The sequence below is a fragment of the Protopterus annectens genome, chromosome 2.part2 (genome assembly GCF_019279795.1).
Source record: "Protopterus annectens isolate FY-2018-M chromosome 2.part2, PAN1.0, whole genome shotgun sequence".
Lineage (NCBI taxonomy): Eukaryota > Metazoa > Chordata > Ceratodontiformes > Protopteridae > Protopterus > Protopterus annectens.
The window spans coordinates 418848756-418873047 of record NC_056730.1 but is presented as its reverse complement, the minus strand read 5'-3'; the positions used below and the strand labels follow the sequence as shown (position 1 = coordinate 418873047).

At 42.1% G+C, this 24292-nt stretch overlaps 1 protein-coding gene across 1 annotated transcript in view; it reads left to right on the top strand.

Annotated features, from left to right (window-relative positions):
- MRPS27 (mitochondrial ribosomal protein S27) overlaps positions 1–22389 on the top strand; it is a 1668787-nt gene extending 1646398 nt beyond the window's left edge. Inside the window, exon 9 of the mRNA XM_044063934.1 lies at positions 22051–22389. Within this exon, the coding sequence (XP_043919869.1) occupies positions 22051–22368 (318 nt within the window). The 3' untranslated portion in view covers positions 22369–22389. The remainder of the gene's footprint in view (positions 1–22050) is intronic.
- The last annotated feature ends 1903 nt before the right edge of the window (positions 22390–24292 follow it).

Sequence of the window (24292 nt, the reverse complement as noted above, 5' to 3'; positions counted from 1 at the left end):
CCTCACTGAGATTCATCATCAACCTGGACAAATCCCAGCTATTACCCACATGAAGGATTAACTTCCTGGGCACCCTAATAGACACATCCATGCAAATGACCTTCCTCCCGCTCCAGAAGCAGAACATTCTTCAGTCCTATTTCCAACAGCTGGCACACAAGAACCACCTCACAGCCAGGAAAATAATGCAAGCCCTAGGATAGATAGCTTCCTGCATCCTGCTGGTACCACTTGCCAGATTGCATATGAGGAAACTCCAGTGGTACCTAAGGAACCTCTGGTGCCAACACTCCCAGTCTCTGGAGCACCAACTCCCACTAATTCCCTACTTAAGGAAGGAGCTCCTCTGGTGGGCCCAGGCTTGCTCCCTGAACAAGGGCCTTCCCTTTGTCCTTTGGCCACACAAGGAAGCCTTGACCACGGACGCCTCAGACATTGCCTGGTGAGCCCATGCAGGAACTCTGCAAACCCAAGCCTGTTGCGAACAGGAGGTTCTAGTCTCCACATCAGTCTGAAATAGATGTTAGCAGTGAACAGAGCTATCCTTACCTTTCAAAAGCATCTGTCATCCAGGGTACTCTTAATCAGGACAGACAACATTAGTGTCATGTGGTACATCAACAAACATGGCAGCACTCATTTGTACCCCCTGTGTCATCTTGACATGGAAATCTGGCAGTCTACCTTCAGTCTGGGACTGCATCTCATAGCTCATTACCTTCTAGGGAAGCAAAACACCCTGGCAGCCCACTTCAGCAGACAGATCATGGATCCCCACGAGTGGCAGTTGCACAGGGAGACCTTCTTACAGATCAGTCTCATCTGGGGGAAACCAGACATAGACCTGTTTGCAAGCCACCAGCACCATCAACTGACCAAATTCTGCTCAAGACAGTTTCACCCCAAAAGCCTGGAGAGTGGACACTGTCTCCTTCCACTGGGGCAGCCTGTTTATGTATACCTTACCCCACTTCTTCTGATACCCAGGATACTACTCAAGATCAGAGAGGAAGTATCAAGGGCTATCCTGATTGCCCCAGACTGGCCAAGGCAGCACTGGCACCCCATGCTCCTCAGCATGGCCATGCCTACTCCCTTTCCCCTGCCCTCCACCACAAACCTCCTCACACAACAAGGAGGCAAGCTCCTACATCCAGACCTGGCCACACTCAAGCTAACAGCATGGCTGATTCCTCAAAGGCAGATAATTTCAGTCCTCAGCAATCAGGTGTTAGACATTATTAAGGAGGCTCGTAAGACCCATCACCAGGAAATCTTATTCCTCTAAGTAGAAGAGATTCACCTCTTGGTGCTCCAGCAGAGACGCTTGCAGCACTACAGCCTCTTTACCACTGGTCCTAGATTACCTGGCAGAGCACCTCCAGAAGGGTTTGTCTTACTCCTCTATCAAGATTCATGCTTCGGCTATCTCAGCCTACATCCAGATGGATCAGCCTTTATTCTCCTAACACTTCTTGAAATAGTTCCTCAGAGGTGTGGCTCACATCAGACCACCTAGAAGGTCACATGCACCAGCTTGGGATCTAAACTTTGCCCTGGAGAAGCTGACTGTATCCCCTTTTGAGCCAGCTTCCTCAGCAGATCTCAAGTACCTCTCTTGGAAAACTGCCCTTTTGCTAGCCATCACTTCTGCTAGGAGGGTATCTCAGCTCCAGGCTCTTATGGCTACTGAGCCCTTCATCATCTTCCATGCAGACAGGATCTCTGTAAGAACCAAACCTTCCTTTATGTCTAAGGTGGTCTCTGATGTAACCCTTAACCAGGCCATACACCTACCTACCTACCTACTTTCTTTCCTAAACCTACGAACAGAGGGGAGAGAATTCTGCATACCTTAGATGTGCAGAGGTAATTGAGATTTTACCTTGACAGGACCAAATCAATCAGGAAAACTGACCAGCTCCTAGTTTCGTTTGCCCCTGGAGCAGAGGGGAAACCCATTACTAAGCAGACCATTTCCAAATGGATCTCTCATTGCATACTTTTCTGCTACACCTTCCATGGAAAGGGCCCTCCCAAAACCATCAGATCCCATTCCACAAGAGCAGCCTCTACCTCCACAGCCTTTCTGAGGGGGTACCTACTAAGGAAATTCTGGAAGCTGTTACTTAGACATCTATACACACTTTCACCAAGCATTACCAGCTAGCTGAATTCCCCAAAACCAGGGCAGGATTTGCATCTTCAATCCTGCAGGGCATGCTAGCGTCCCCATCATTTGTACAGGTTTCCTCCACCCACTTCCTCAGCTTTGGGATCCTTCCCATAAGTGATGACTGCAACAGTGAAACACACAGCGCATAGTACAGTTGTGTACACTTACCATAGATGTAGATGTTCGAGTGTATTCACTGTTGCAGTCCTGTTTCCCTCCCACCTACCCCCATTCTTGCCTAATGTATGTATCTTAATTGAAGCTCCTACCCTTTGGGGGCAAGAAAAACTGATGTAATGGAATTGGCTGTCTCCCTTTATAGCCCTGATGACCTGATGTCAGCCACACTCACAGAACAGCCGATGCATGAGAGAAACCTTTACTCTGGTATTTGGGCCGGCCAAGGGCTACCCAGCAGGGATAACCCACAAGTGATGACTGCAACAGTGAATATACTCTAACATCTACATTTATGGTAAGTGTACACAACTGTACTTTCTACACTCAGTTAAAAACTGCCAGAGATGAGCTTTCATTTAGCACTCCTTTATACATTTTTCTTTGCCTAGGCTCTTATCAGTTACTGGTGGGGAAGGCATTCTTTAATCTGCAGTACAAACTTCTCCTTGACCTCATCCCACTCTATTACCTTTCTCTCACTAGTTGTTTGCTTCCAATACCTTGGTTCCTTTCCCTTTTTTCTCCAGTAAATTCCAGACTTCTTTTGCCTGTTTTCTGATGTCTCTTCCATCTGTTCCTCAAAGGATGGTTGATTGGATCGGACTTCAGCCACTTCTAAGCTTTGGATCTAGTGCTCAAGCTCCTTCCCTTACATGTAATCCTACCACTGCAAGCAGGTTATCTCAGATCTGGTTTGCTCCTGAACGCTTCAGACATGGTCCTTTGTGCTCAGGTGAAATTGTGGGAGGTAAGGGTTTTTACAGTAAACTCTCAGTTAACCGGCACCCACACATATTGATAGATGCTGGATAACTGTAGTTTCTGGTTGCTTGAGAGTTATTATTAAAAATAGGCCTGACTAATACTGTACCCTATACTATGGGTTTGGTTTGACTTGTTCTCAGGTTGGGGAGAGAGAGAATTTATTCCTATCTTCCTTTTTAAAACTCTAAAAACATAAGGTATGTTTCCGCAGTGTTAAAACAAAGTTCAACACATGAAAATTGTACTGTATTTCTTCAATATTTTTTTGCTGGTTGTGTGAGAGTGATGGTTGCTTGAGATTCAGTTAACTGAGATTTTATTGTACTTGGTATTTTTCTCTTTTTTTTCCAACTTTTAAAGTTTATAACTTCATAGCCTTATCCCCTGTCAGTGTTCTAACTTTGTCTTTATATATCTCCTTTCTCTTTCCTTTTATATGTGTGTGTGTGTGTGTGTGTGTATATGTATATGTGTATATATATATATATATATATATATATATCATGGAACACAGTGGAGACGGTCAACAAAAAGTGGAGAAAATATGGGACAACAGTGACTTTGCAAAGAACTGGACATCCCTCCAAAATTGATGAAAAGACCAGATGAAAACTGGTCAGGGATGCTGCCAAGAGACCTACAGCAACACTGAAGGAACTGCAGGAATTTCTGGAAAGTACTGGTTGCGTACTACATGTGACAACAATCTCCCATTTTCTCCATATGTCTGGACTATGCGGTAGGGTTGCAAGTCGGAAGCCTTTTCTTACAGAGAAAAACATCCAGGCCTGGCTAAAATTTGCAAAGCAATACATCATGTCTCCCAAAAGCATGTGGGAAAATGTGTTATGGTCTGATGAGACCAAGTTTGAACTTTCTGGACACAATTCCAAAAGGTACATTTGGCGCAAAAACAACACTTTGCATCACCAAAAGAACACCATCCCCATGGTGAAGCATGGTGGTGGTAGTATCATGCTTTGGGGTTGCTTTTCTTCAGCTGGAACTGGGGCTTTAGTCAAGGTGGAGGAAATTATGAACAGTTCCAAATACCAGTCACTTTTGGCCCAAAACCTTCAGGCATCTGCTAGAAAGATGAAGAGGAATTTCATCTTTCAACATGACAATGACCCCAAGCATACATCCAAATCAACAAAAGAATGGCATCACCAGAAGAAAATTAAAGTTTTGGAGTGGCTCAGCCAGAGACCAGACTTAAAGCCAATAGAAAATCTATGGGGTGACCTGAAGAGGGCTGTGCACAAGAGATGCCCTTGCAATCTGACAGATTTTGAGTGCTTTTGCAAGGCAGAGTGGGCAATTATTGCCAAGTCAAGATGTGCCATGCTGATAAACTCCTACCCAAGAAGACTGAATGCTGTAATTAAATCAAAAGGTCATTCAACAAAGTGTTAGTTTAAGGGTGTGCACATACAACAAAGTAGTCATTGAAGGATGTGCACACTTATGCAACCAGCGTATTGCATGTTTATTTTTGTATATTTTTTTCCCCCTAACAGATTTGTTTGTTTTTCAATTGAATTGTACAGGTTATAGGTCTCATTAAGGGTGGGAAACATTTTGAAATGATTTATTGTGGTCTCATTTTTTTAAATCACAAAAACCTGGCATTTTAACAGGGGTGTATAAACTTTTTGTATCCACTGTGTGTGTGTGTGTGTGTGTGTATATATATATATATATATATATATATATATATATATATATATATATATATATATATATATATATATATGTGTATATATATATATATATATATATATATGCTGTGGTTGTTTTTTTTCAAAAATGGCTGAAAAATCTTTGGGTTTTAAAAAATGCGTGGCCTGTGGCCATAAACTACTTAATTAAAGACCGTTATCAAATGTATGCCCGTTGTCTTGGGCCCGCTCACCTTGAAGCCCGATGTAAGATTTATCAGGCTTTTGGTCATCAAGTCATTGTGGAGCAACCCAACAAGTTAGTTTTGAAAGGGCTCCTTCTGGCCTCCAAGGGAGAAGTTGCCCCCTCTTACTCTTCTGGTCCCTATGCAACTTCTTCTTCTCTTCCTTCAAAGAAGTTAGCTGATCATAGTAGAGGTGAGAATTATAAAGAAAGTGAAAGAGAAGTCAGAGGTGACAGATAAGCAGTCCCAAGAGCATTGTCCCTCCCGGGCTCCAGCCCCAAAGGTTTCAAAGCCCTCTGATCCAACCTTGGTTTCAGAGCCAGTCCTCATTGGATCAAATACTCCACTTTACCCAGAGTTCCATTTTCTGTGGGACCTGTTTCCCCCTAGGTTAAGATCTCTGATTTCTGCAACAGATATTGTTCTGTAGAATATCCAGGACTTCCTCCTCAGTTGCCTCTCTTCATTCAGCCAGGTTCAGTTTCTCAGGACACAAATCCAGCTGGGGGACCCTGCAACTCCAACCCAAGTCGGATCCGGGGGGAATTGTTTCTTCCCCTCACCACTTTGTCACTTCTTCACTGATCTGACTTCTGGCATCGGTACCATCAGATCCAAGCTCCATCCAGAGTGTATCTTCATAGGAGCCGAAGTCATGGTCTACTTCAGCTCCTATGGTTCCTTTTGATTTATTTGGCTTCAACCCAAGTTCAAACCTTCTGAATCTCGGCCAAGTAGTCAATGCCTTGTCAGGGAAGATTGATCTGGCTCTGAAATTCTTTGGGGCTTCGGTATTATACAGCTAGGTTCCGACATATGCCATAGAGTCAAGCCAGACTGTTCTTCAGGAGAAGCCTTTCCTAGGAGCCTTGATCCCATCAGAAAAGCTTCCCGGATCCATCTCAGGCTTGGCCTTTGAGGCATGTAAAAGGGTGCACTCTGGAGAACAGACCTCTTTCAAGCCACAGTCCATCCCTTCCCCAAAGGATTTCTCTGGGTCCTGATCCTACTCATCCAGTTCTGTCCGAACAGCCAGCACCCAAGAGCCTGGAACCCTTCCTTACTGAAGAAACCCCTTCAGCTTCCGAGTCCTGTATGGAACATTCCACCCATGGGGTATGCTGGAAGCACAGGTGTAAAATGAGACACATTGATTCCTCTCAGGAATCACTCACAGGGGACACTGATTTTGATGAGGGTGAGGGCTCCCCTAGATCCCCTGTGAGGATGTCACATTTGGGAAAATTTTAGAACTTCTGTGACAGAAAAGGGGGGGGGGTCCATTGATGCACCTTCCCAAGAGGAATTAGTATTTCTTGATACTTTTAGGGCTGGTCCATCTGTCTCTTGGGTGGCTCCTTCCACAATCAAGATGACTGACCTCATATATAAGCAAGCATGGAAGGAGCAGGACATTGCAGATCCCATTCCTCATAAACCAGACACGTATCTTGTTTCAAGGTTGATCCCGTTAGAGTAAGGGCCCAGCCATAGAATCCATGGTGGTGGTGGCAGCCACCAGAAAGGAACTATCAGAAAAAAGTTTGTGTCAATCCATGGAACAGGGAGTCTCATGCTTTGGACAGGTTTGGAAAGCAAGTCTACACTTTGACTTTTGTAGTTCTGGCACTAAATTACTTTCCGTTACTCATTTTCAGAGACATTTCACCAAAGAACTTTTTAAATCTCTCTGTGACACTGTGCAGAATAATTCATAGTTGGCCACCCACCGGTCATCATCAAATGTCACAATGTATCTAAATTCCAATGCAGTGGAAATAGCATCTAGAGCAGCGGGCACTGGCAATTACTGTCAAGAGGCATGCCTAGATGTGGCTTTCTAACTTTGTGGAACATTTCAGGATGTCTTTTATTACCAGTCCTTATGATGGGGTCTATACTTTCCAGTCCAAAGGTCAAGGAAACTCTTTCCAGGAGTGAATAAGATGATATCACCCTGTCTGCCATAGGATTCAAGATGTTCTTCGTGTTTCACTGTTGTAGTCATTACATTTGGGTAATCTGCTGGCAGGTTGCCCTTAGTCGGCCTGAATTTAAAATTCTTGGGTCCTGCGTCGGTTGCTGTCTCCTCTTCCATGATGTCAGGTCATCAGGGGTATAAAACATGCAGCCGACTCCATTTTCTTCAGTCTGTCTTGCCGCGCAGTGTCCGAAGCAGAAGCATTTCGCAAGTGCCGGTTGACCAACTCCTGAAATATTCGAGTTTGAGTTTCAGAACCGAAGTCTTCACTAAAGCTAAGTACCCCATTGGGGAAACTTTTTTCTTGCTCCATACCAATGTCAGAAAAAGTTAGTAATTCTATTACTTGTGGGAAGCAAATACCTCATAAGGATTTCCATTTATACTGTATTCCTTGCCTATGCCCTGATCACAACATGCCTGGCTGTCGGTTTTGTGCTAGATTTAACCAACGCCCTATAAGCATCTGTATATCTTTGCCTCAAAGTATTTTGGAAACGGATTTAACTACCCAGAAATGTAGTCGGATAGCAATCTGACTACCGGGGTATATAAAAAACGCAAAGAAAAGGACAAAGAGAGACAGTCGAGGTCCAAAACTGACGACGAAGCTTCTCCTAAGCCAGTCACTGGTACTCAGTGAGGCGCTTTCGCAGCCCTTGATAGCCACTACTTTCGAGTCGCAGGCCCCTACCGACACCCATGTGGAGTCCGGCATGCCGCGATATACTCAAAGTATTGGACCCACGGATGTATCTCCCTCGGATGGGTCCAGAGTCGCTGAGCAGGCATCGGCTAGTGAGGGTGTTTTCAGGCCTCAACATTTGTATATCAAACTGACGACAGCTGCAAAACCAAAGACAAAAGGAACTTCTAAAACTAAAAAAAACGACGCATAAGCCACGTGCACAGGCCTCTATGCCTAAAAAACAGATGATCAAAATGGCTGAAGACCTTATTATTTTGATCAGGGGTTCCCATCCCCCTCCAGATAAGAGGCCTAGGCAAGACACTGATTATGAATCTTCAGATCAGGTTTCTATTTCTTCTGAGTCCTCTTCTGATCAGGAATTATCTATACCTCCCTATGAGGATTCTGATGCAGAGGAGTCTACTATCTGCATCACCTCCTGAGGATTATTAATTTGGAGAAACCTTGCATACTTTGAGGGAGCATTTTCACTGGGAGAGTCAAGATTTCTCAGAATCAAAAAAGAGGCTGAGGGATTTCCTTCTTCTCCCTCAGCACAGGCCTTTAGCCATACCCCGTTTTAGACATTGTGGATGTGTTTTCGGAGTCAAGTTTGACCCCTGACTCCTTACCTCTGGCTCCCAGCAAGCCTGACAGATATTACAGGGTCCCTGACGCTCATAAATTTTTATTTAGAAACCTTGCTGCTGATCCTGAAACTATTTCACAGGGTCCAAAGGGAGTTAAGGCCTCAACAGCAAAAAACTCTACCCCCTCTGACAGAGATTCAAGGGCACTGGACATATGGGGAAAAAAGGTTTATACATCTGCAACCTTGGCAATTAGGGCCTTAAACTGTCAATTTCATATGCTCAAGTATCAACAACATGTTATGGGATTGCTGAAACAGAAAATGATGTTGATTTCTGAATGTGCAGAAAATAAACAATTGCAGGAATTATTGCATGCAACTGAACAGGTTGGAAAGCATACTTTGTAATGTGGTTTTGATTCCTTAGAGGCCTCCTGCTGGGCCACAGTTACTGGATCTGTGATTAGGAGGCATGCCTGGTTAAAGGAACAAAATTTGCCTGATCATGTTAAAGCTAAATTGTTAGATGCACATTTACAGCATGATACTCTGGTATTAAGGCAGAAGAGGTTTTAAAGAAAATGGAAGACAAAGCTAAGTCTATGCAAACTGTAAAAGACTTCTTACAAGTGCAGCCACCAAGATTCAGTAGACACTGGCCTACAAAACATTGGTCATTTCCTGTGTCAGACAGAGCTCAAAGGGGCAAATCCAGACGCCCTAAGGGTTCCAGATACCAGACCCAAGATTCATACAGGTCAAAGCATTGGGGCACTTCTACCTCCAAATCTGGAGGAGATAAAGTGCAAACCTACAGAAAACAGTCCCAATGACTTCCCTCTGCCTACACCAAGCACTTATCTTTTGGCAGCACCCTTAGGGGGGAAATTAGCACTTTTTGCTCAAAACTGGCAGTTAATAACCCAGGACAAGTGGGTGCTAAACATATTATCACAGGGATACAGATTCCATTTCCATTCTCTGCCAATGGCAAACGGTTGGCCAGATCTGCCAAAAAATCATTGGGAAGAGGCACAGAAACAAGTTACATCCCTCATGGATATGGGGGCCATTCAGCCAGTACCAGAACAGGAAAAAGGACAAGGTTTTTACTCAAGACTGTTCTTGGTACCCAGAAAGGACAAGGCCTGGTGGCCAGTACTGGACTTATCGATTCTGAACACATACCTGGACATTCCAGAATTCAAAATGCTGACTTTGCAGCAGCTTCTGCCCATGCTGGGCAAGAATGCTTGGCTGGTGACATTAGGCCTAAAAGAGGCATACCAGCATGTCCTAATAAGACAATCGTGCAGAAGATACCTCAGATTCAAGGCTGGCTTAATGCATTACCAATTCTCTGCACTGCCCTTAGGGTCTTTACAAAAAGTGCCTGGCACCAGTAATTGCATTTTGCAGATAAAGTATACAAATATATCCTTACTTGGACGACTGTCTTATACAAGCAGAGAAGAAGGACATTCTTCTTCACACCTGGCATTTGTGAAAAGGCTTCTAACATGCCTAGGGTACACAATAAACGAAAAGAAATCCCAACTGGTACCCTCTCAAAAGATAACATTCCTGGGTGCAAGCTTGAATACAACTGCCCAGATGGCTTACCTTTCAGCCAGACAAGCAAAGGCAACTGACTACTTACTTCAAACTGATGGCAACAAAAGCCCAGTTAACTGCAAGACAAATTCTGCAGGTTTTGGGCTTCATGGCATCCTGCATCCTACTGATTCCATATGCAAGACTGCATATGAGGAAACTTCAATGGTACCTAAAAAGTTTATGGAGTCAACATTGTCACAGTCTGGAAACAATGATTCCTCTCATTCTCTGCCTACAACAGGAGTTTCTATGGTGGGCAAAGGCATGTCACCAAAACATGGGACGGGCCTTCACTCTTCCCCCTGCCAGCCAGACCTTAATAACAGATTTATTTTTATTTTTATTTAACATTTGTTGACCGGGAAAGTCCGACTACGTTCCACAGATCCTGTTTTCAGCGGAGGCCCGGGGAGAAATGCTCCAGATGCATGTCTTTAGAATGTGGGAGGAAACCGGAGTACCCGGAGGAAACCCACGCGAACGCAGGGAGAACATGCAAACTCCGCACAGAAGGCACCCCGGCCGAGAATCAAACCAGAGAACCTCTTGCTGTGAGGCAACAGCATTAACCGCTGCACCACTGCGCCACCCAACAGATGCATCAGATTATGCCTGGGGGCCCACATGGCGGGAAGATGCATTCAGGGAATATGGACCCCAAAATAAATGCATCTACATATCAACCAGAAAGAGGTGCTAGCTGTTCAAAATGCCCTAACAGCCTTCAAGGACTTACTTCATCCAGAACTACTGATAGACGGACAACACCACGGTCATGTGGTATATAAACAAGCAGGGGAGCACACACTCATACCCCCTTTGCAGATTAGCCATGGCACTGTAGGACACAGCTTTGACTTACCAAATACATCTTCAAGCTCAATTCCTGCCAGGAAAGCAAAACACTCTGGCAGACGATTTAAGCAGAAACCTTGTGGATCTTCACGAGTGGAAACTAGATCCACAAGTCTTCAGCATGATAACAAAGAAATGGGGAAGCCCAGACATAGATCTATTTGCCTCTCCTCAAAATTATCAATTGAAAAGATTCTGCACAAGGACTTAATCACAGACAAGCATGGAAAGTGGATGCCCTATCCTTCAGTTGGAAAAACCTATCAGTTTACACCTTTCCTCCTCTGCCTCTTCTTCCCAAGGTGGTCCTAAAAGTCGGACAAGAGAAACCAAAGATTATACTAATTGCTCCTGACTGGCCCCGCCAATACTGGTACCCAGTCATAAGGAACTTGTCTCAATACCCAGCTTGGACCTTACCTCAAAGACCTCAACTACTGTCCCAGCAAAACAATCAGATCCTGCACAATCAACTCCAGACACTGAACCTGGCAGCATGGCTGATCATGTAGTCATACAAACAACACCTCTCAGTAAAGCTGTGATGGATGTCATTTTGGAAGCCAGAAGGCCTAGTACTAGAAAATGTTATGCTGATAAATGGAAGATTCTGTGCTTGGAATCAAGCACAAGGAACTGATACAGCAGAAACAAATATTCCTCAGATATTACAATACTTGACTGAGATGCTGGACAAAGGCCCATCTTTCTCATCAATTAAAATCCATGCCTCTGCCATTTCAGCTCATTACAGTACAGAGCCACCAATCTTTTCTCATCCCTTACTAAAGCAGTATCTTAGAGGAGCCAAAAATTTAAGGCCTCCTAGAAGATCAACAATACCTGCATGGGACCTCAATTGTGTGTTGGAAAAGCTCACCCTGCCTCCCCTGCCTCCATTTGAACCATCTGCTACTGCTGATATAAAGTTCTTATCATGGAAAACAGCTCTGCTACTAGCAATTACTTCAGCAAGAAGAGTTTCAGAGCTACAGGCCCTCATGGCTGTGGAGCCTTTTATCATATTTCACCCAGACAGGGTGTCTCTGAGGACAAATCCTACATTTATGCCTAAGGTGGTTTCCAGTGTGGCTCTTAACCAAACTATTCATCTGCCAACCTTTTATCCAAATCCACAGAATAAGGGGGAGAGAATTCTGCATTCCTTAGACATACACAGACAACTAAGATTCTACTTGAGCAGGACTAAAGCTCTAAGAAAAACTGAGCAATTACTAGTGACATATGCTGCAGGATCAGAAGGAAAGGCTATTTCAAAGCAGACTATTTCAAAGTGCCACTGCATTCGTTTCTGCTACTTAATAAACCTGTGCCCAAGGGCGTTAGGTCTCATTCCAACAGAGCTGCAGCTACTTCAGCAGCCTTTCTCAGAGGAGTACCAACCAAAGACGTTCTAGAGGCTGTTACTTGGAGTTCTGTTCACACCTTTACATACCAATTATCATTTGGCTCTCTACTCCAAGTCCAGGGCAGGCTTTGCCACTGCAGTTCTGCAGGGCCTTATGGCCACACCTAATGCTGTTTAGCTCCAGCCTCCCAACCATAGCTTTGGGATTCTACCCAAATGTAATGACTGCAACAGTGAAACATGAAGAACATAGTACAGTTGTGTACACTTAACATAAATGTAGATGTCCGAGTGTATTCACTGTTGCAGTCCAGGTTACCCTCCCGCCATCCCCCTTTCATTCTGGAATTTATCTTTCCTTCTCTATCTTCTACAACCTATGTGGTGTATTTGCTTGTAGATGAAGGTAAAGTTTATATTGATGCATGTGTGTTTTGTTTTTTTTTTTGTTTTGTTTTTTTGCTACCTTTTTGGGGGCACCTGACATCTGGGGCAAGAAAAACTAAAGAAAATGGCGTCGGCTGCATGTTTTATACCCCTGACGACCTGACGTCATGGAAGAAGAGACAGTAACTGACGCAGGACCCAAGACTTTGGAATTCAAGCCAGCTGAGGGCAACCTGCCAGCAGATTACCCAAATGTAATGACTGCAACAGTGAATACACTCGAACATCTACATTTATGGTACGTGTACACAACTGTACTTTCTCAACCCCCCAAAGGACCTTCTCTAGTAATCAAAAAGGGGTAAAAATCTTTGGTTCTGCAAAACGCAAAGGTTCTTTCCTGGCACTCCTGGAGACAGAGCCCCCCACAGCAGAGGGGCAAATTCTAATGGTGGATGCCGCACATGAGGCAGAGGTGGTTCACAGAATCAGGGTTTTCTGAAACCTTCTGCGAGAGACCCTCCCTGTGCTCCTGAACATTTGCCCAACTGCCACTCTCTGGAGGCAATCCGAAGAGCATATCTCACCACCCAACGAACTGGAAAACATCCCCAGAGATAAGATTGGTGCAGAGGATAATAAACACAGGCTATCTCAGTCCTTTCATTTATATGCAAAGAAGCTTATGTTTCACTCTCACAGAAAAAAGGAAGCTTCTAAAGAATTGAATCTTCCAAGAGGTTCCTCCAGATCAGAAAGGATCCTGAATTTACTCAAGATTCTTTTAAGTGCCAAAGAAAAACAGGGACCTAAGACCAATTTTGGACTTAAGCCATCTCAACAAGTTTGTATGGCAAACAAAATTCCGGATGGTCATGGACAAATTCCAGATGGTCACTTACATCCATTTTCCCCTTTTTGATGAAGAACTACTGGTTGTGCTCACTTGACCTCAAGGATGCATGCTGTGTCACATAAGGATGGACAGACAATCCATGAGATTTCTTCGCTTCAGGCTGGGAGACAATCATGTCCAATTCAGAGTTCTGCCCTATGGCCTCACCACAGCCCCCTGGGTGTTGCCCAGATGTATGGCAGTGGTTGCAACTCATCTTCAACTTCATGGGTTCCAGACGTTCCCTTACCTGGACAGCTGGTTCATCAATGCCCCTTCCAGGAATCTACTTGTGTGGCCAGAGAACTCCCTTCACTGTATTTGCAGAAGTCTGGGGATCACAGTAAATACAGTGACATCTAAGTTACAGCCAGTTCAGTCCTTGAAATTCAGTTTTAACCCTCTTCGATATAAAACTTTAGATTGTCAGGCTCCCTCAAACCAGAATCTCAACCTTTCACAAGCAGGCCATAGCAATACTTTCCTTCCAGAAGCCACCTGCAACTCCTGCATTATCTGGCAATGGTGATCATCCTCATACCTCTATCTAGATATCATATAAGAGTCCTGCAGTGGACCTTAACAGCTCAGTGGTCTATCAGACAATATCCCTTGTCCCTTCTGAGTATCCTGTACAAACATTTGTAGATCTCACATCTGGTGGTGACTAGAGTCTCCTGTTATACCTCTAGGATGTCTCCTTGTTCCACCCTGTCTCTAAGCCATGATGACAACGGATGCTTCCCACCTTGGATGGGTCATTTCCAGGGAAAGGCAGTTCAACTCATGTAGTCCTAGACAGAGGCCAGCCTTCACATCAGCATTTTGGAGATGAGAGGGTCCTCCTAGCACTGCAGGCCTTTCAGGGCTCTCTCCCCTCCAGTGTGATTGCTATCCAAACAGACGATATCTCATGGTTTGGTGCATCAACAAGCAAGGGGAAACATGATCTTACCGCTTATGTCATGAGGCCATGAGGGTGTGGCAGTAGCTTATGTCTTCTCAATGCTTTCTGATTGCAAACCACATTCTGGAGAAGTCTAGTGTCCTGACAGATAAGTTGAGCAGGTTCATCCTCCTCCTGCACAAGTGGTTCCTCAATTTGGAGGTAGCAGAGTAAATATTCAGCAGTTGGGGCCAACCGTACTGCAGCCTGTTTGCATCTCCTCACAGTACCAAGTGCAGCCAGAACTTTACTCTAATCTGCCAAGCTGGGAGTCACTGAGGGACACTGTAGTCCACAACTGGCCCTCCGGACTCCTTTACGCCTTCCCACCAACCCTGCTCATACCCAAATTCCAACAAAAATCTTTAGAGAGGAAAGGTACAATCATCCTCATAGCCCCTACTGGCCTCAACAAGTGTGGTTTCCCTTCCTCTGGTCTCATATGGTAACCCTCCCTGGGTACTGGGCTCTGCTCCAGACCTCTACTGTCTCTCCCTTCTGGGTAACCCAACCCAGACATTCAGTCCCTCAAGCTTACCAAATGGTTTCTGCAGTTCCAATGATGTGTAGACAGTCCTGGTTCCCTCTCTCCCTCTGTCACTCATATTTTGACCTCTTCTTAAAGACTTCCCACTAGAAAAGCTTACAGAAGCAAATGGAAGATATTTTCCATTTGGTTGTTGGGTAAAAATATGAACAACTTTTCACCCCCTGTCCCAGCCATACTTGAGTTTTTAACATCTGTTTTTCAAGATGGAGCTACCAGTTCATTCATCAAGGTACAGCATGTATCTATTTCTTCATTTCACACTGGGGAAAAAGACTCCCATTGCATCTATCAAAATCACTAAAGTCTTTCTGAAAGGAACTTTTCTTCTCCATGCTGCACTCAGGGAGCTAGTTCCTCCTTGAGAGGTAACTGTTTTGTTACAGGCTTTGACTCGCCCCCTTTTGAACCTGCTGCAAAAGTTAATCTAAAGTTTTTGTCATGGAAAACTTTGTTTTTGGTCACCATTACTTCTGCCAGGAGAATTTCTGAAATCCACGGTTTATCTGCAAAACTTACATATTTGACCTTCCACAAAGATAGGGTAACCTTGAGAATTAACCATTCTTTTCTTCCTAATGTGGCTTCTGTATCAGTCAGTCAAGCTAGTTATTTGTCATTGTTCTTCCCAAACTTATCTAACAAAGGTGAATACATGTTGCATTTGTTGGATGTACACCATCAGTTATATTTCTTTTTACACAGAGCTACATTTTTTTCAGAAAGCATCAGTTATATTTCTTTTTACACAGAGGTACATTTCTCAAAGTCTGACCAGTTATATGTATCCTTTTTTTCAGTCAGATTGGGAAAAATGAGTGTCCAAAGTCACGCTTTCTCAGTGGCTTTTGGTCTGTTTCGCCTGTGTTTATAAAGACAGTGGTTTATCTGTGCTGAAGAATCCAAAGGCTCGCTCTTTAAGGGCTATGGCTGCTTCTACAGCCTTCTACAGGGCATCCATTGATATCTTTGCTGCTGCCATCTGGTCCAAAGTTCACACATTTATTTATTTTATTTATTTATATATTGTCATTTGCTAACTCGGTTGGTCCAACTGAGCCAAGGGCCTGTTTTCAGTGGAGACCCAAGGAGAAAAGCTCCAGATGCAGTTAGTCAATCAAGAAAAAACAAGTAAAACTGCAATAAATACATTGACAAGAACTATTAGATACAATGCATCAACTATAGAATACATTTGTACACTAGTTTAAAGAAATCAATCACAATAAAAGCAAGGATATTTCTCACTATAAGTTGGATCTACAGTCCAGATCAAGAGCTTTCTTTGGTTCAGCTGTGCTGTGGAATATCCTTCCATGAGACCTCCCAAGGGTTATGGTAGCTGGGGACTCTGTCCAATCCATTGAGGAATGGACACGAAAAGACATCAGATATGAAAGTTATGTACTTACCATAATGATAGATCTGTGTTGTCTGCTTCTATTCTTCCTCAACATCCCTCCCTCCTCCCCCTATCAGTTTTCTTTCAGTTCTACGCTTCCATTTCTGGAAAGACCTGGCTGAGTTATGTCTAGTGCTAAAAAGCTTTTTTACCCAAAGTCTACACGTCAGCTGGTTTTCTTACTTTATCCTTGCTTGTGCTGCCTGCCTCCCTTTAGGCCTTTAATTAAATTAGAATAACATTTATCTTTCCTGGTATCACATACAAATTTGATCTGAGAACTTGCTCGTAGTGGAAAGATTATGGGTAAGAGGAGAAGCATGAGCACTGTATCTAAAGCTTAGAAGTGGCCAAGTCTGATCCTAGTACCCATCCATTGAGGAAGGATCGAAGCAGACAGAACAGATCTATCATTATGGTAAGTACACTTTCATTTTTGTGTTTATTTTATACCATTAAAAGACTTGAAACTGTTTATAGATTCATAGATTAGTACTAGGCTAAGTGCCCTTGCGAGCTATTGTAAGCCTAGCCAATTATCCCTTGTGAGACTCAAACCCTGCATCTTGTGTTTGTAAGGCAAACACCTTAACCATTAGGCTACCCTCCCAACCTTTTAGAATGTTCCACAACACCAACATGTCCTTTTCTGGATCTGTCAAGTTCAAAATAATGTAATCTGCAAATAAAGCTAATTTGTCTTGATTATCATAGGAGTTATATCCTTTATTTTCTTTTGCCAGTGCCTCTGTATATAAAGCAAATAACAAAGGGGAAGGAGGAGGACACCCCGGCAAGTTCCTCTATTCAAGCACTGCTTGTTGGAAAGGAATCCCTCACCTTAATTCTTGCCTGTAAGCCTTCATGTACCCTCCTAATTAACCCTATTATTCTGTCAGGGAAGACAAATGCTACAATTGCCTTACTTTTAAATCCCAGCTGGCTGTGTCAAATGCCATCTCTGCTTCATGATCCATGTGGATCATCATTGTTCTGTTAATGTCAAATGTTTGCCTCACCTCCACAAAACCACATTGATCCATGGCAACGCCTTTGCCATTCTCTTAGCAGGTACAGACATATGCAAATGGGTCTGTAGGATGCTGGGTCTGAAGAGCCTTTACCCTCTTTGGGTAATGCAGGTACCATATATTTATTCCAAGATGCTGATACTCCCCCCTCCCCTTTTAAAATATTGATAAACAAAGCCTTCCAGATATGTATCACCTTCTTCCCTCCCAACTTCCAAACCTATATCTTAAGAAAAACAACGTTCCTCAGGGGCAAATGATTAGAGAATGGTAAGTGATTTTTTTTTTTAAATAGAAGTAGAAAATATAAAGTTAATGTTTCTATGGAGTGATTATAAATTGGATTTACTATGAGGGGATATAGTCTTTCCCCTTGTTATCAAAAGGCCTTCTTATATAAAAACCAGCAATAAGAGATTCAAATACTATGCATCTTTTACAGTTGAAATGTCAGTACATAGTTTAAACATCTAGCTAATTTAAATTTCCAGCATGTCCTTAAGAACAACTGGAAAATATTAACTGGTAATACTAATTGGTGATCTGGATTTAGTTAAAATTATAGCTGACCGAACTTTATTTATATATAGAAAAGCTTCTTCACTGAAGGAAATTTTACAGAAAAATTATCCCTGTATTACTTTGCCTATTACTGCTAAAGCAAACAAGCCGACTTGGGTTCAGTTAGTGGCTGAGGCAACTAACGAAGTGGCAAGAAAGAATGGGTGTGTCCATCCTGGAAGGGAGGGTGCTTGTCAGTGATGCTTTTTAAGGAAAAGAGTAGTCCGTAGAGGGGAGTTGCCTTCTGATGTGGTTGACGAGCATGTGTGTCAAAGAAAGGGAAAGTGGGGAGGGCAAATAAGAAAAAAAAGAAAGAAAAAGGCAAAAACCTTGGATAGAAGCACAGATGGCCAAGCATGCAGGACAATCTTAGGATCCTCGACTGGCCACAGGAAAAAACAGAATAGTACAGGGTTAGGAGGATAGCTCTTAGGCTAGATGTGGACATGGGACGCTGAGGGCTGGGCTGGAACCATGAGGTCTGAGTTGACCAAAATAAATAAATTAAAGCAAAGGATGTGTATAAGTGTGGGCATTGTACTGCTTGTATACTTGGAGAGCCCTTACATAGATTTAAAACATTTGGATAAGACGTTTGTAGTGTCACCCCATTATAGTTGTGATTTATCTGGAGTAGTTTATGTAGCCATGCGCTCCAACTGCCTTGCTTTTAATATTGGGGTTGCCACAAGGAGGTTGGTAGAATGTATTAAAGAACACTGTTATGAAAATAACACCTTTTATAAGCATTTTAAAATGAATAAAGAATGTAATAAATAATATATTTCAGTATTCGATCTTAAAATGTTGAATTCAGGTGGAGTTGATTTTAAAAATAAGTTAGAAAAACAACCAGATATCAGCTGTATTTGAATGCTGGCAAAACTGCTGGTCTGAATTAATTTAAGGCAAAATATTTTAAAAGGCTCATAAACTAGTGAGGAATTTATTTTATTAAAAATTTGTTATATTTCCAGAATACAGTGTTTTGCATATGTGTCAGTTTTATTTAATATTTATGTATTTCTGATTGATTTACACAAGATCGTGTGTTTGATTATTATATAATGTCTGTGCTTGTAATAATTATTCTGAAGAATGTTGTGATATTAAATGTGTGCTACAAAATAATGTGATATTAATATGAAGAAAGCCCTAAATTAAATACATTTTTGCTACAGCTGACTGCTTTTTTCATCCATTTGGTATTTTTGATTTATCGCATAAAAACATAGAAAATACAAGGCAACTGGGCCATATGGCCATTAATGCCTTTCCAGTACCCACCTTTAGACTTTACCTCCTTTTTCAGGGAGCAGTAGACCAATTATGTAATGGTGAATTGGTAAATACCCATCCAATTGTTTTAACTCTTTCTTAAAGTAAAATAGTGTCACATTGCTTGATGTGAACTAGAATTTTATTCCAGAGAAGAAATAGTTGTGTTACCAGCCTCTCTCTCTCCAATGTGATCTATTTATTTGCTGAAGCAGTTTCAGATATCTGGTACTAGTGTTTGCTAGACTATGGCAATGTAAGAGATCGTCAACTGCCAGATCCTTATGGCCCAAAAAGCAAGGCACATATTGCCCCTGATGAGTCTCTAGGACACTGAACACAGGGACAAAGCTACCAGTCACTACTGGAAGCTCAGGTCTTTTAGGCCCATACTGTTTTATTAGGAATCTGTCCAATTGCTTGATATGTCTTGGTAAGATATATCCCAAAAGGGACATTGTATTCTGTGATAGGCCTGATCAGTGGAGAATCATAAAAAACAAAGTCAGCTGAGCACCTCTTTTTAATGTGCTCCACCGAGATCCATTTTTTGTATTACTTGTGCATGTTGCATACATTGTAAACATTTGCTATTTATAAGATGTAATATTTGTCTGCTACATCATCCATAAAAAGGTAGTTTTAATTAACTGTTCTGTATGTATAATATACAGATTAGACATGTACTTGTTTATAAGTATATGTTTGGTTACTTTCCCTCGTTTGTAAGATGAGCCGAACCAGAAAAATGGTCCAGAGAGGTCAGCATTTTGCCCCAGTTTGCAAAGAAAAAAAATAAAACAAAGGGCTTTTTAGTTTAAGATATACCTATACATATAAAAAAATTAATAATTTAAAAAATTGAAGGGGAACAATGGGGTAACAGGACAGGCTGGACAAAAAGTGGCAGAAAGATAATTAACACAGCTGTGATTGTTTCTACTATGAGAGAGCTTAATGCAGTCTCTCATATCTCAACATCCTACTTCATAGCACAGTACCTCAAAAGCTGACTGTTATATGTAATGGAGAAGCTCATACCACACCTGCATATGAGGGCAAGTTCCCGTACGCCTGAATTTATTTATACCAACTCAATAGTCATACAGTGTACACGGTGGTATCTAGAAATCACTTCTTTCAGTATGATACAAGCTCTTGTATTCATAGGAATTTCAAGGCATATGAGATTCATGACTGTTCACACCTTTCCAGTACTTCTAGTTAAGCTACACACCCCCTTTGTTTTGGAGGGCTGGGCCAATCAAACACAGGGAGAATTTGTGGGTGGCCATTCGTCATCTAGGTCCCATGTGAAGGACGTGTAGGAGGGAGACTCGGAAAGACCGACATGATCCATAGGTGGGCCAGCAGTTTGTTTCTGTGAACTTTGTGGTGGCAGATGATGTGAGATCTACATGAGAATGGGCAAGTTCTGCGGAGAATATGGGCGCTAGAAATGGCAGAATACATAATTAATAAGATGAGGATGGGGTAGAGTAAGACTTGAGCAGGAAGGCAGCCATGAGATGGAATAGAGTAGGGAAAGGTTGGAGTCAGAGGACAAGATCACACAGGCAGTAGTTATCAAAGGGTTGCAGGCAAGTAATGTGGTAAGAGAGACATGCAGACATGAAAAAAGAAGAGAAGGGAGAGAAATCCCATCAGTAGGGCCAGGTGCAGACAGTAGTGACAAGTGATGAAAGGGAGACATAGTTGGAGGTGGTAAAGCTAGAACTGGCACAACAAGGAGAGTAAGAAAGAAGGAAGTTGGCACGGAGGCTTTCTCAGCCAGATGGGAGGAACAGTGAGTGAAAGGGACAGGAATATGGAAAGGTTTTCTAGGAAGTGTGCAAAAGGGATGGGAAAAGATCATGTACATCACAAGGAACAAGAGAACCAACACAGACATGGAGGAACATGGGTATGCTGGGATTTTGCCCACCTCTGTAAAAACAGTGTTTATTTTCATTTATTATGTTTATGCTTTGTGTTTGCTTTCTTGTATACATTCACTGTTTTAGGAGTTTGAGTTTCACATTTGCGTAGTTTTCAGTGTTTTGGTATTAGTTTTTTTGTCTTCAGTCCCTCAAGCCTCAGTCTAATGATAGAGCCAAATGTCAAATATGTTTTGTGACTTGTTCATCTATCTGAAGTAACCAAAAAATTGCATCTTTCTAAAAATGTGTAGAAAAATCAGAGCATCCAAAGGTAGAATGAAATACATTTGGGCCAGTGTGAACAGTTGCTTTTTGAAAGTAAAAGCTAACTTTTTGAAACATACTGTCTTTTATATGCAATGAAAATAGAAGTTAAAAATAATAGAGAACAACTGGGATCTGCATTATGAGTCGCATAGGGAACCTGATTAAGTAACTTATGTGGACAACTTCTGCCCATTTTTGTGATATAGAAGAGGAATATCAGAAAGTTGAGAGAGCAGGATGAGAGCAGCAGTCTGTTGAGGGAGACTATCAGAATCCATTATCATCTATGGAATTTAAAAGAAGCAAAACTATTGCAAGAGGGAGCTGAGTAGGTTGTTTTTTTTCCAGAAGAGGTACTTAAAAGATGGAACAGTCTTTCAGAAGGAGAGGACTGTGAGTGAGTGCACTACTTAGTAGGAAGCTTCAAATCTAATAAGTACAGAAATAGAATACAAGCAGAAGGAAAGTATACATTTTACCGTATAAGAACTGGGTTGAAGTAAATGTAGTAAGGAAGTGATGCTGAATTGTTTTAGTGCACCTCCCAATCATTGTTTCACTTTTTGGTGTTTTTACGAGTTATTGCATAGGATTTCAGTAATGCATAAACTTTTCCAAATGCAAGGTCCTGTTTCATTATTTAACTTGTGTGATTTTTTTTTAGGAGGTCCATGCCCAGCTGCAGTCACTTGGTAAAATTGAATCTGACAGCCTGTTGACACTGACCACTCGCCTTCTTAAGGAGAAGCTGCCGGCATGTGAGGAGCATGACATTGCACAATTTGAGACAAAGCTAAAACAGTGGGAAGAAGAAAGAGCCGTGCTTATCCAAAGGGAAAAAGAACAGAGAGAACAAGCGAGACTAGAACGCGAAGCTAAGCTGGCAGCAAAGCTTCCGCTTAATCGCACTGCTGTAGTCATAATCAGGTGTTGGTTTGCAATAGGTTATGCACTTACTGTATATTGTCTATTGCTTAAATAAAAGTCATTTTTTAAATAAGAATGCAAACACTCTTGCAGTACTCTGATTTATTTGTGACTTTTCAGTAAAGAAATCCGTTCTTCAGTACACATTTTGAAGTGACAGTCATACAAAGACCAAATTATAGGAAAATAATTGAAATAAATGAGTGCCACTTTGACAAATGGTGTAAATGAAAATGTCATTCCACCAGAGCAAAACTGATCAAAAGTGCTTATTGTCCTTGACACCCCCATGTAACAGGAATTCCCTCTACCCCCCTTCTTAAATATATCCATCTGTAACTTTACTGTATCACGCCTAAAAGAGCTATTCCCCATATGTGATAAATTCAAAAAAACATTTCTTTACTGAGTCACAGAACTGTGAATCATCCAGATATGACTCCAAACAAAATACTGACCAAAAGTCAGCTTAATATGGCATTTTATAAAAAGTGGGAAGGTTCTGCATTCCTGGCCTTGCCATCCTTCATATGAGATTTAAACTGAGGGTTCCATCTGACTGAGTTGGTGGTGGCTCACATGAATTTAAAAGATCCCCACATCATCTGCCAAGCACAATAGGAGTTCCTGCTTAATTTTATACAGATTTGTGGAGGGAAACCTATTTATATAAAACACACACACACACACACACACACACACACACACACACACACACACACACACACACACACACACACACACACACACACACATCATAACCATGCATTTTAGATATATACACACCACTTGCTCCACTACCACCCAAACCCTACTACCCAAGAATTAACCCAAGCCATTAAGCAAAACCTCCTAAGCTTTCTTCATTATGTCATCCTCCTCCATTCTTTGCAATCTCCAATACTTTCCATTATCTTTCCTCCCCTTTCTTCACCTTCCCTAATTCATACATCTCCATTACAGTTGCCTTACCTCTCTGCCCACAAAAGGAACACTTTTAAGTGCAGTCATCCCCCCATTCACATAAAATTCCTAGGATTCCCCATTTGCCTCACATCCCTAATCCACCTTATTTTCCTTTGAAGCTTTGTAGAGTCATTCCAGACCCCAAATCTCACTGCCCAAGCTTCAAACTTCACAATTTAACTTGTCCAAATTAATGCAGGCATCATCTTTAACAAACTTGAACAAATCCACTCATTCCTCTCAACATATTAAAAAACAGGTGGTACTGTATGTTACTGAAGACTGACTCAAAATCAATATACCTGACTTAACATTCCACCTCAGAGGTTGCAAATGTCTTTTCAGTGCTAGACCATGTATGAGGATAAGGGGAGGAATTCTAATACTTGTTAAGACAATATTCATATAGTTTGTAAAGATAAAAATGCATGTCTAAATAATGCTGTACCTAGCTAGCTGTCATCCTTCAAAACAAACACTGACAAATGCTTACCCTTGCTGTTACCTGCATCTTCTCCAGATCTATGTACTTCCAATTTGCTGAGCTCAGTAACAGCATTCTCAAAAAGTGTCATTATAATCCTGGAAGACTTCAGCATAAACCTCCTGAACCACATTAAGTCTGATACTAATGGCTTCCTTGCATAAACCAACCTAACTTAGTTGGTCACAGAATACAATAGACCAAACTTTAAATCATCAGACCATTCTCTCCTAGACCTTATAATAAGCACCCCCTAAAAAATATCTCTAATCTCACCATACTGTCCCCCATGTACTAGTCACCACTGCCCAGTCAATATTTTCTCTGAAAGAGCCTAGAGCTAATTCACCCCTCCCCAATCACCTTCAAATATAAATGTGATAAAAGCATCACATGCCTTACATAATTAACTGTTGTAAGCAGACTGAAAACCCCTCATAGCTGTTGCAAGACCTTTCACCCTAACTACTACTATTACTGAAACTCTTGTTTCCCAAATATCACAAGCCCTAAATCCCAACAAAATAAA